At 38.9% G+C, this 12,438-nt stretch overlaps 1 protein-coding gene across 1 annotated transcript; it reads right to left on the minus strand.

Moving 5' to 3' along the window:
* Window positions 1-2,270: 2,270 nt before the first annotated feature.
* LOC306642233 (CDK2-associated and cullin domain-containing protein 1-like) lies at window positions 2,271-4,049 on the minus strand. Its single transcript, XM_079107849.1, is given in 3 exon segments — window positions 2,271-3,668; window positions 3,671-3,833; window positions 3,837-4,049. Coding segments are annotated over 3 exon segments (1,077 nt in total). The 5' UTR covers window positions 3,951-4,049; the 3' UTR covers window positions 2,271-2,868.
* Window positions 4,050-12,438: the final 8,389 nt, after the last annotated feature.

A 12,438-nucleotide genomic window follows, 5' to 3' on the forward strand; every position in this document is an offset into this window, starting at 1 on the left:
CTTTAAAATTTATCCTTATTCTATAAGTTAGGTTTTTTTCATAATGTTGTGCTTTGGTGAGGGTCTGTTGTAATTTTGTGTATTTGGATTCTTGTATGCCTCCTGCATTTGATTTTCCATTTTATTCTTAAGTTATGGGAAATTTTCTGATATCATTTCATTAAAAAAAAAGCTCATGTCTTTAGTTTTGTATTGCCAAGACTTCATCGTTCTTGATAAATCTTAAATTTCATCTTTTCATCTCATCCCACATTTCTTGAATGCTCTGTTTGTATTCTTTTAACATTTTTTTCCATGGTCAACTATTTTCTAGATTATATATTTTGTTTTGGTTGCCTGAAACTCTGTCTTCTAAGTGGTATAGTATGCTCATGATGACTTCCATTATATTTTCAATTTTGTTTTATTGATTTTCTTATTTTAAGGCTTTCTATTTGGTTCTTTTTCAGAATATCTATGTCTTTATTGAAGTGATCTTACAGTTCTGTATTTTCTCTCTAATTTCGCTCCTTTCATCATCTTTTACCTGTTAGATCAGTTGAATTATGAACTTTCTAAATTTCTTCTCTGACACTTCCTCCACTGTGGTATTAATGGATTATATTCTTGTGATATTTTGATTTGTTTGGGATGGTTTGTTTCCTTGCTTTTTATATTGTGTGTCTATCCACTTATTGGTATGAATATGAGGCAGCAGAGCTTCTACATTGTAATCTTATAATGACCCTGAGATTTCTAGTATCTCATAGGTTTAACAAATAGTAATGATAATCAATGCAAACAACATACAGCATTAAACTAAATATTTAGCTCCTATTATCTCATCTACACTATTAATGGACACAATAAACCAAAATAGTATGGTAAGAAATTGTAAACAGTAAAAAAAGTAAGTATGTAAAAGGGTTTGCTATTTCAAATGGTGAGCAAGGAAAGTGTAGAAGAGTGTAGGATGCAATGAATGTGAGGAAGGTAGACAGAAGACAAAAATAAAAAATTAAGGGAAAATGGAGAGAATAGAAGTTGTGTGTTATCAAAAGAGAGAAAGAGAATCAAAATAAATAGGTGAAAGACAATACAAAACCAAACCAAAATATACTAATCAAAAACCCTAGCCCTCAAAAAAAGTCATGAAAAATAACTATAAATTAAATTTTAAAATATAATATAAATTTAAAAATATAATATAAATTTTAAAATGCTATAAATTAGAGAAGTAAGCGAAATATAAATATATATATATATGATAATATTCATGAACCCCTTAGCACACAAACATTCAAAAAGAAAAAGAAAAGAAAAAAGGGGCTAAAACTTCTTTTTTAAAATTTATTTGTATTGTAAACAAATGGGATACATGTTGTTTCTGTTTGTACATGGAGTAACAGTATACCATTTGTATAATCATACATTTACATAGAGTAATGGTGCTTGATTCATTGCTATTTTTTCCTTCCACTCACCCCTCCCACCCTTCCCACCACTCTTTTCCCTCTATACAGTCCTTCCTTCCTCCATTCTTGCCCCCTTTCCACCCCCCCCCCCATTATGTGTCATCATCCACTTATCAGCGAGATCATTCGTCCTTTGGTTTCTTGAGATTGGCTTATCTCTCTTAGCATGATATTCTCCAATTTCATCCATTTGCCTGCAAATGCCATAATTTTATTATTCTTTATGGCAGAGTAATATTCCATTGTATATATATACCACAGTTTCTTTATCCATTCATCAATTGAAGGACATCTAAGTTGGTTCCACAATCTGGCTATTGTGAATTGAGCAGCTATGAACACTGATGTGGCTGTATGCTGATTTATGCTTCTGTATGTATGTATGCTCTATAGTAGGCTGATTTTATGTTCTTTGGGTATAGGCCAAGGAGTGGGATAACTGGGTCAAATGGTGGGTCCATTCCAAATTTCTAAGGAATCTCATACTGCTTTCCAGAGTGACGATACTAATTTGCAGCCACACCAGCAATGTATGAGTGTATCTTTTTCCCCACATCCTCACTAACACGTATTGTTGCTACTATTCTTGATAATTGCCATTCTAATTGGGAATTCTAATTCCATTCTCACATGGAATCTTAGGGTACTTTTGATTTGCATTTCTCTTATTACTACAGATGTTGAACATTTTTTCATCTGTCTGTTAATTGCTTGTCGATCTTCTTCTGTGAAATAGCTGTTCATTTCCTTAGACCATTTGTTGATTGAGTTATTTGTATTCTTAAAAAAAAAAATTAAAAAAAAATAAATAAAGATTCTAATGAAAGTAGTTATTAGCATTCTCCTTGAACAAGACTTCCTAATACTAAACAAAGACTGACTCTTGTTTTTAAAGGGGCTAATTGGATTAGGGTGAAAAATACTGTATTGTAACCATCTGCTTGGGTATAAAGCAAAAGATATTTTGACATGTAAAACCAAGATGCTGTTAGGTCCAAAGTCCACAAAGGAACAAAACAAGTGCTTTGAAAAAAAAAAAAAAAAATGTTCTTCTGCCCTTTTATTTTTGGAGGAAGTTGCTGATTTTAGCTGTCAGATTTCACTCAGCAATGGTCAATTTTCCAGAAGCTTGTTCCTCATAGAATCTGTAGATAAACTCACTAAAAGATTGTCCCGTTTCAAAATCACCCCCAAGTCTAGCAGCAACTGTTTTCATGTTTTTGTTTCTTGTTAGTTTTTTTTTTTTTTTTTTTTTTTTTAAATTACAAACCAAAGTAAGAAGTCCGGCATTCTCTCCCAAGAACAGCCTTGTGACAGAGCTCCTGAGTGTCGCAGGCCCTGCTGTGCTCAGAACACAGTCTCTGCAGCTCCAGTGTGTTCTCTCCTCGGGAGGAAAGTATATTCAACACATTCACTATCTGTACCCCCTGGAACTTGCACATGCAGATGAGCTGTTGTAAGCCAACTCATCCCAGCTCTCTTCCGGGGACTGGTCACCTCTTGTGAAACCATTCTGTATAAGCTCTCTTTGAAGTTTCTGATCCTGAGTAGCATATTCAGAAAGTTCGGATTCCACTGCTGGAGGGAGAATGTTTGGAATAAATTTAGAAAATAGAGTTGGAGCCATCTGAACCCACTCTGGTCTGAGCGTATACAGGCCTTTCACAATATTCGCCATAGTTGAAGGTGTGACCTGAAATGGTGTTGACTGGGCTTCTAAAAGTAAAGGCATCAGGCTGTAAATGTGCTTTTCTGCAACATGTTCCGTAAACAACTTTATAAGGTCATCTTTTAAGTCTCTATTAAGCTTGGTTTTGATGTAAAACTTATTCATATATATGAAAAGAGGCACAATACTCTGCAATGCTCCCATATATTGTCCAAGAGCTATATTAAATCTTTCAATATAGAGATCTGGAGGGCTGGCCTGCAGCTCCTTTGAAACTCTCTCTAAGTGATTAGTTATCTTTTTAATCAGATCACTATACATCTGTTCCGAGTGTTGCTGGCATACACACTTATACACACAACTGTATATCTGTTCATAGAATATGGGGATATAGTCACCAGGACTCTGGGTTAAAAGTTGATCTATGGCACCATCCAATTTTGGCCAGTATGTGCTCTTATAATCTTCAATAGTTATAACATTCATTAAGAACTTGGAGGTGGAGGTGTTGATGTTGATAGTGGAGCCCGGCGTGGGGGCGGGGCCGCCTTGGCCAGGGCGGCCGCGTGGCAGCTCTTCAGCATCATGATCACCCCATTGGCCTCCGGCCCCCGCGGGAGCCCCTCCTTGGGGCCTTTCCTGTCCACGGAGACGGAGGGCAGGGCCAGCAGCTGCGGCCCCGGAGGCTCTCGAGCAGGGACTGGCATCGACTAGGGGGGCTGCGGGGGCTGCCGGAAGCCGTCCACGGCCTCCCAGTTGTTGTGGTTCTGGTCGTCCATCATCCTTTCGTACATGAGTACCTCCTCCTCCTCCATGCTTTCCTCCATCCTGCTGGCCCCCGGCACCCGCCCGCCTCACAGGCACCTGCCGCCCTTCTCAACCCCCGGGCCAGGGGGCGCCGCAGCCTCCTGGAGCTCCCATCGCCGGGGCCCAGACGGGCACCACCACGAGAAGCGCAGTGGCGCATCGGGTCTCGCTCTGCACCGGCCTGCGCTCCTGGAGACATAAGTTATTTGTATTCTTGGTGTAGAGGTTTTTGAGTTCTTTAAAGATTCTGGAAATTAGCGCTCTATCTGAAGTATGAGTTCCAAAGATTTTCTCCCACTCTGTAGGCTCTCTCTTCCCAGTGCTGATAGTTTCCTTTGACGAGAGAAAGCTTTTTAGTTTGAATCTATCCCAGATGTTGATTCTTGCTTTTATTTCTTGTGCTATGGGAGTCCTGTTGAGGAAGTCTGGTCCTAAGCTGACATGTTGAAGTTTGGACCTACTTTTTCTTCTATAAGATGAAGGGTCTCTGGTCTGATTTCAAGGTCCTTGATCCATTGTGAGTTGAGTTTTGTGCAGGGTGAGAGACATGGGTTTAGTTTCATTCTGTTGCATATGGATTTCCAGTTTTCCCAGCACCATTTGTTGAAGAGGCTATCTTTTCTCCATTGCATATTTTTGACCCCTTTTTCTAGTATGAGAAAATTGTATTTATTTGGGTTTGTGTTCATGTCCTCTATTCTGTACCATTGATCTGCCTTTCTATTTTGGTACCAATACCATGCCGTTTTTGTTACTACTGCTTTGTAATATAGCTGAAGTTCTGGTATTGTGAAGCCCCCTACTTCACTCTTCCTGCTAAGGATTGCTTTAGCGATTCTGGGTTTCTTATTCTTCCAGATGAATTTCATAATTGCTTGCTCTATTTCTGTAAGGTACGTCATTGGAATTTTAATTGGAATTGCATTGAATCTGTGTAGCACTTTTGGTAGTATGGCCATTTTGACAATATTAATTCTGCCTATCCAAGAACATGGGAGACCTTTCCATCTTCTAAGGTCTTCCTCAATTTCTTTCTTCAATGTTTTGTAGTTTTCATTTTAGATATCTTTTACCTCATTGGTTACATTTATTCCCAAGTATTTTATATATATTTTAGGCTATTGCAAATGAAGTTGTTTTCCTCATTTCCCTATCAGATGTTTCATCACTTGCATATAAAAATGCTTTAGGTTTACACATGTTGATTTTAAAGCCTGCTATTTTGCTGAATTCCTTTTTTTTTTTTTACTTTTTTTCTTTTATCTTAATTAAAAATCATAAATTTACATAGGGCAATGTTGTTTGATTCATTGTTTTTTTTTTCCCTTCCCCCCACCCCTCCCACCCCTCTTTTCCCTCTATACAGTCCTTCCTTCCTCCATTCTTACCACCCTCCTTATCCCTAAGCCTAAACCTAACCCTAACCCTAACACTAAGCCCTCGACCCCCACTTATATGTCCTCATCCGCTTATCAGTGAGATCATTCGTCCTTTAGTTTTTTGAGATTGGCTTATCTCACTTAGCATGATATCCTCCAATTTCATCCATTTGCCTGCAAATGCCATAATTTTATCATTCTTCATGGCAGAGTAATATTCCATTGTATATATATGCCACAGTTTCTTTATCCATTCATCAACTGAAGGGCATCTAGGTTGGTTCCACAATCTGGCTATAGTGAATTGAGCAGCTATGAACATTGATGTGGCTGTATCTCTGTTGTATGCTGATTTTAAATCCTTTGGGTATAGGCCGAGGAGTGGGATAGCTGGGTCAAATGGTAGGTCCATTCCAAGTTTTCTAAGGATTCTCCACACTGCTTTCCAGAGTGGCTGCACTAATTTGCAGCCCCACCAGCAATGTATGAGTGTACCTTTCTCCCCACATCCTCGCCAACACCTGTTGCTTGTATTTTTGATAATCGCCATTCTAATTGGAGTGAGATGGAATCTTAGGGTGGTTTTGATTTGCATTTCTCTTATTACTAGAGATGTTGAACATTTGTTCATATGTTTGTTGATTGCTTGTACATCATCTTCTGTGAAGTATCTGTTCATTTCCTTAGCCCATTTGTTGATTGGATTATTTGTATCCTGGTGTAGAGTTTTTTGAGTTCTTCATAGATTCTGGAAATTAGCGGTCTATCTGAAGTATGAGTGGCAAAGATATTCTCCCACTCTGTAGGCTCTCCACTTTACTGATAGTTTCCTTTGCTGAGAGAAAGCTTTTTAGTTTGAATCTATCCCATTTGTTGATTCTTGCTTTTATTTCTTGTGCTATGGGAGTCCTGTTAAGGAAGTCTGATCCTAAGCCAACAAGTTGAAGGTTTGGGCCTAGTTTTTCTTCTATAAGATGCAGGGTCTCTGGTCTGATTTCAAGGTCCTTGATCCATTGTGAGTTGAGTTTTGTGCAGGGTAAGAGATAGGGGTTTAATTTCATTCTGTTGCATATGGTTTTCCAGTTTTCCCAGCACCATTTGTGGAAGAGGCTATCTTTTCTCCATTGAATATTTTTGGCACCTTTGTCTAGTATGAGAAAATTGTATTTATTTTTGGGTTTGTGTCCATGTCTTCTATTCTGTACCATTGATCTACCTGTCTATTTTGGTACCAATACCATGCCGTTTTTGTTACTATTGCTGTGTAATAGAGTTGAAGATCTGGTATTGTGATACCCCCTGCTTCGCTCTTTCTACTGAGGATTGCTTTAGCTATTCTGGGTTTCTTATTCTTGCAGATGAATTTCATCATTGCTTGCTCTATTTCTGTGAGGTACATCATTGGGATTTTAATTGGAATTTCATTGAATCTGCATAGCACTTTTGGTAGTATGGCCATTTTCACAATATTAATTCTGCCTATCCAAGAACATGGGAGATCTTTCCATCTTCTAAGGTTTCTTTAATTTTTTCTTCAGTGTTCTGTAGTTCTCATTGTAGAGGTCTTTCACCTCATTTGTGAGATTGATTCACAAGTATTTTATTTTTTCAATGCTATTGTGAATGGGGTAGTTTTCCTAATTTCTCTTACTGAAGATTCATCATTTATGTATAAGAATGCGTTGGGGGGTGGTAGGGGTGGGGGGAAGGGAAAAAATAACAGAATGAATCAAACAACATTACTCTATGTAAATTTATGATTACACAAACGGTATGCCTTTACGCCATGTACAGAGAAGCAACATGTATCCCATTTGTTTACAATAAAATTAAAAAAAAAGAATTAAAAAAAAGCAAAAAAAAAAAAAAAGAATGCGTTGGATTTAAGAGCATTGATCTTGTAACCTGCTACTTTACTGAATTCACTTGTGAGTTCAAAGAGTTTTCTGGTGGAATTTCCAGGTTCCTCTAAATATATAATCATGTCATCAGCGAACAGGGATAGTTTGAGTTCCTCTTTTCCAATTTGTATCCCTTTAATTTCTTTGGTTTGTCTAATTACTCTGGCTAGAGTCTCAAGAACAATGTTGAATAGAAGTGGTGAAAGAGGGCATCCCTGCCTTGTTCCAGTTTTTAGGGGGAATGCTTTCGGTTTTTCACCATTTAGAATGATATTGGCCATGGGCTTAGCGTAGATGGCCTTTACAATGTTAAGGAATGATCCCACTTCCTCAATTATTTTCTAGCATTTTGAGCATGAAGGGATGCTGTATTTTATCAAATGCTTTTTCTGCATCTATTGAAATAATCATGTGATTCTTAACTATTATTCTGTTGATATGGTGAATGACATTTATTGATTTCCGGATGTTGAACCAACCTTGCATCCCTGGGATAAAACCCACTTGATCGTGGTGCACTATCTTTTTAATATATTTTTGTATGCAATTTGCTAAAATTTTGTTGAGAATTTTTGCATCGATGTTCATTAAGGATATTGGTCTGAAATTTTCTTTCCTCCATGTGTCTCTGTCTGGTTTAGGTATCAGGGTGATATTGGCTTCATAGAATGAGTTTGGGAGGGTTCCCTCCTCTTCTATTTTATGGAATACTTTGAGAAGTATTGGAATGAGCTCTTCTTTAAAGGTTTTGTAGAACTCGGCTGAGAACCCATCTGGTCCCGGACTTTTCTTTGTTGGTAGGCTTTTGATGACCTCTTCTATTTCATTGCTTGAAATTGATTTATTTAAATTGTGTATGTTCTCCTCGTTCAGTTTAGGTAATTCATATGTCTCTAGAAACTTGTTGATGTCTTCGAGGTTTTCTGTTTTGTTGGAGTATAGATTTTCAAAATAGCTTCTGATTATGTTTTGTATTTCACTCTTGTCTGTTGTGATATTTCCTTGTTCATTCCGAATTTTAGTAATTTTAGTTTTCTCCCTCTTTCTCTTTGTTAGTGTGGCTAAGGGTTTATCAATTTTGTTTATTTTTTCAAAGAACCAACTATTTATTTTGTTAATTTTTCCGATTGTTTCTTTTGTTTCAATTTTGTTGATTTCGGCTCTGATTTTAACTATTTCCTGTCTTCTACTACTTTTGATGTTGATCTGCTCTTCTTTTTCTAGGGCTTTGAGCTGTAATGTTAAGTCATTTATTTGTTGATTTCTACTTCTTTTGTTGAACACGCCCCATGAAATAAATCTTCCTCTAAGTACTGCTTTCATAGTATCCCAGAGATGTTGATATGATGTGTCTTTGTTCTCATTTACTTCTAAGAATTTTTTAATTTCCCTGCTGATGTCTTTTGTTATCCATTCATCGTATAGTAGTGTATTATTTAATCTCCAAGTATTGGAGAAGTTTCTGTTTCTTATTCTGTCATTTATTTCTAATTTCAGTCCATTATGATCTGATAGAGTACAAGGTAGTATCTCTATCTTCTTGTATTTGCTAACAGTAGCTTTGTGGCATAAAACATGATCTATTTGAGAGAAGGATCCATGTACTCCTGAGAAGAAAGTGTATTCGTTCTTTGTTGGATGGTATATTCTATATATGTTGGTTAAGTCTAAATTGTTGATTGTGTTATTGAGATCTATGGTTTCTTTATTCAATTTTTGTTTGGACGATCTATCCAGTGGTGAGAGAGGTGTGTTAAAATCACCCAGTATTATTGTGTTGTGATCTATTTGATTTCTGGAATTGAGAAGGATGAGCCAATGTTCGGGGCATAGATATTTATGATTGTTAGATCTTGCTGATTTATCCTTCCCTTAAGCAGTATGTAATGTCCTTCTTTATCCCTGCTGACTAGTTTTGGCTTGAAGTCCACATTATCTGAAATGAGGATGGATACTCCAGCTTTTTTGCTGTGTCCGTGTGCATGGTATGTTTTTTCCCATCCTTTCACCTTTAGTCTAAGGGTATCTTTTTCTATGAGATGAGTCTCTTGCAGGCAGCATATTGTTGGATTTTTCTTTTTAATCCAATCTGCCAGTCTATGTCTTTTGATTGATGAGTTCAGGCCATTAACATTCACGGTTATTATTGTGATATGATTTGTATTCCTAGTCTTTGGATTCATTTTTGTTTTTTGACATGATTTGGTTTCTCCTTTATTTGGCTATTCCTTTAGGCTAGTTCCTCCCGTTGCTGATTTACATCGTTGTTTTTCTTCTCTTCCTCATGGAATATTTTGCTGAAAATGTTCTGTAATGCTGGCTTTCTTTTTGTAAATTACTTTAGCTTTTGTTTATCTTGGAAGGATCTTATCTCATCTTCAAATCTGAAAGTATGTTTTGCTGGGTATAAGATTCTTGGTTGGCATCCATTTTCCTTCAGGGCTTGGGAAATGTTGTTCCAGGCCCTTCTAGCTTTTAGGGTCCAGATTGAAAAATCTGCTGATATTCTTATTGGTTTCTCCCTGAATGTAATCTGATTCTTTTCTCTCGCGGCTTTTAAAATTCTGTCTTTATTTTGTATATTAGGTATTTTCATAATAATGTGCCTTGGTGTAGGTCTGTTGTAATTTTGTATATTTGGAGTCCTATAAGCCTCTTGTACTTGGATTTCCATTTCATTCTTCAGATTTGGAAAATTTTCTGATATTATTTCTTTGAATAGATTGTTCATTCCTTTGGTTTGTCTCTCTATGCCTTCCTCAATCCCAATAATTCTTAAATTTGGCCTCTCTTCATGATATTCCATAATTCTTGTAGATTCTGTTCATGATTTCTTACTATCTTTTCTGTTTGTTCAACCTTGTTTTCAAGATTAAATATATTGTCTTCAATATCTGAGGTTCTATCTTCCAGGTGATCTATCCTATTGTTTATGCTTTCTATGGAGTTTTTAACTTGGTTTATTGTTTCCTTCATTTCAAGGATTTCTGTTTTTTTTTTTTTTTCAGTATCTCTAACTCTTTATTGAAATGATCTTTTGCTTCTCTTATTTGCTCTTTTAACTGTTGATTGGTGCGTTCATTTAATGCCTGCATTTGTTTTTTCATCTCCTCGTTTGCTTCCCTGATTGTTTTAATTATGTACTTTCTGAACTCCCTTTCTGACATTTCTTCTGCTGTGCCGTCATTGGGTTTTTTTGATATAGTATCTAGGTTTATTTTGGAGATTTTCTTTTCTTGTTTTCTCATATTGGTCAGATGTCAGTGGGACTCTGATATTGTAGATTTCCTCTATTGCCTTATAGTATCCCTGTAGATTTCCAGTGTATCATCTACTAGCCTTCAGTAGCCTGAAGTCTTGGAATAACTTGATAATGTAGTGCTTCCAAAGAACGCTGCCCTTAGCCCGCTACCGGAACCAGGGAGAGAGACCTGGAGAGGTCTCTTGGTGCCCAGCCCTGGTCCCAGAGGCTGCTTGCAGGTCAGACGTCTCCACTGGCTGGGGACTTGTGGCTAGCTCTGTGTAGACAGGCTCTCACTGGGCAGTCTGCCCCGAAAAGCTAGCCTAGAGAGGCGCTTCCTGCCAGAGGGGGCTGGGCTGCTTGGGGAAGTCCCTGGCACCCTGTGCTGGTCTCTGAAGCAACCTGCGGGCAGGCCGGAGCTAGCAGCCGGGCTGGCTGGAGCTGGCTGTGCTGCTTCTGTGCAGAAAGGCTCTCACTGGGTGGCCTGCTTTGCGAGGCTGTAGAATCTGTCCCTGTGGGAGGAACCCACCACCAGAGTGCACAGAGCTGCCTGGGGGAGACTCTATCTGTCCTGTACTACTCCAATAAGCCGCTCGAATCTGGGCCTGCCACCCAGCTGAGCTTCACTGGGTGGGGGAGACTCATCCCGTGGTTCTATTTTAGTCCGAGTCTCTCAATGCCTCCCCTTCTTGAATCCTGGGTTCTGGAGCGACTGGAGATGCAGTCACCCTCTAGTCCACCATCTTGGATCGCCCCGTGGAAAAAACCTGCACCTAGAAGGGGACAAGGCTGCCTGGAGAGGTCTGGCTGCCCAGCCCTGGTCCCAGAAACTGCTTGCGAGTCAGAGGTCTGCGCTGGCTTGGGGACTTGTGGCTAGCTCTGCGTCGAGAGGCTCTCACTGGTTGGTCTGACCCGAGAAGCTAGCCTAGAGAGGTGCTTCCTGCCGGAGGGGGCTGGTCTGCTTGGGGAAGTCCCTGGCACCCTGTGCTGGTCTCTGAAGCAACCTGTGGGCGGGCCGGAGCTGGCAGCGGGGTGGGCCGGAGCTGGCTGCGCTGTTTCTGTGCAGAAAGGCTCTCACTGGGGGGCCTGCTCTGCAAGGCTGGAGAATCTGTCCCTGTGGGAGGAGCCCACCGCCACACTACACAGAGCTGCCTGGGGGAGACTCTATCTGCCCTGTCCTACTCTAATAACCCACTCGAATCCGGGCCTGCCACCCAGCTGAGCTTCACTGGGTGGGGGAGACTCACCCTGTGGTTCTATTTTAGTCCAAGTCTCTCAATGCCTCCCCTTCTTGAATCCTGGGTTCTGGAGTGACTGGAGATGCAGTCACCCTCTAGTCTGCCATCTTGGATTGTCCTTGCTGAATTCCTTGATGAGGTCTAGAAGTTTTCTGGAGGAGTTTTTTGGATCCTCAAAATATAGAATCATGTCATCAGCAAATAGTGACAACTTAGGTTCCTCCTTTCCTATTTGTATCCCTTTAATTACTTTAGTCTGTCTAATTGCTCTGGCTAGAGTTTTGAGGACAATGTTGAATAGAAGTGGTGAAAGAGCACATCACTGTCTTGTTCCCAATTTTAAAGGGAATGGTTTCAGTTTTTCTCCATTAAGAATGATGTTGGCCATGGACTTTGCATAAATAGCCTTTACAATGTTCAGGTATGTTCCTAATATTCCCTATTTTTTCTAGTGTTTTGAGCATGAATGGGTGTTGTTTTTTGTCAAACGCTTTTTCTGCATCAATTGAAATAACCATATGATTCTTATCATTAGTCTATTGACATGATGGATTATGTTTATAGACTTATGGATGTTACACCATCCTTGCATTCCAGGGATGAACCCCACTTGATCATGATGCACAATTTTCTTAATATGTTTTTGAATAAGTTTTGCCAATATTTTGTTAAGGATCTTTGCATCTGTATTCATCAAGGATATTGGTCTAAAATTTTCTTTCTTTAATGTGTCTTTGCCTGGTTTGGGT

The sequence above is a fragment of the Sciurus vulgaris genome (genome assembly GCF_902686455.1).
Source record: "Sciurus vulgaris genome assembly, chromosome: 12".
In the NCBI taxonomy this organism is placed as follows: Eukaryota; Metazoa; Chordata; class Mammalia; order Rodentia; family Sciuridae; genus Sciurus; species Sciurus vulgaris.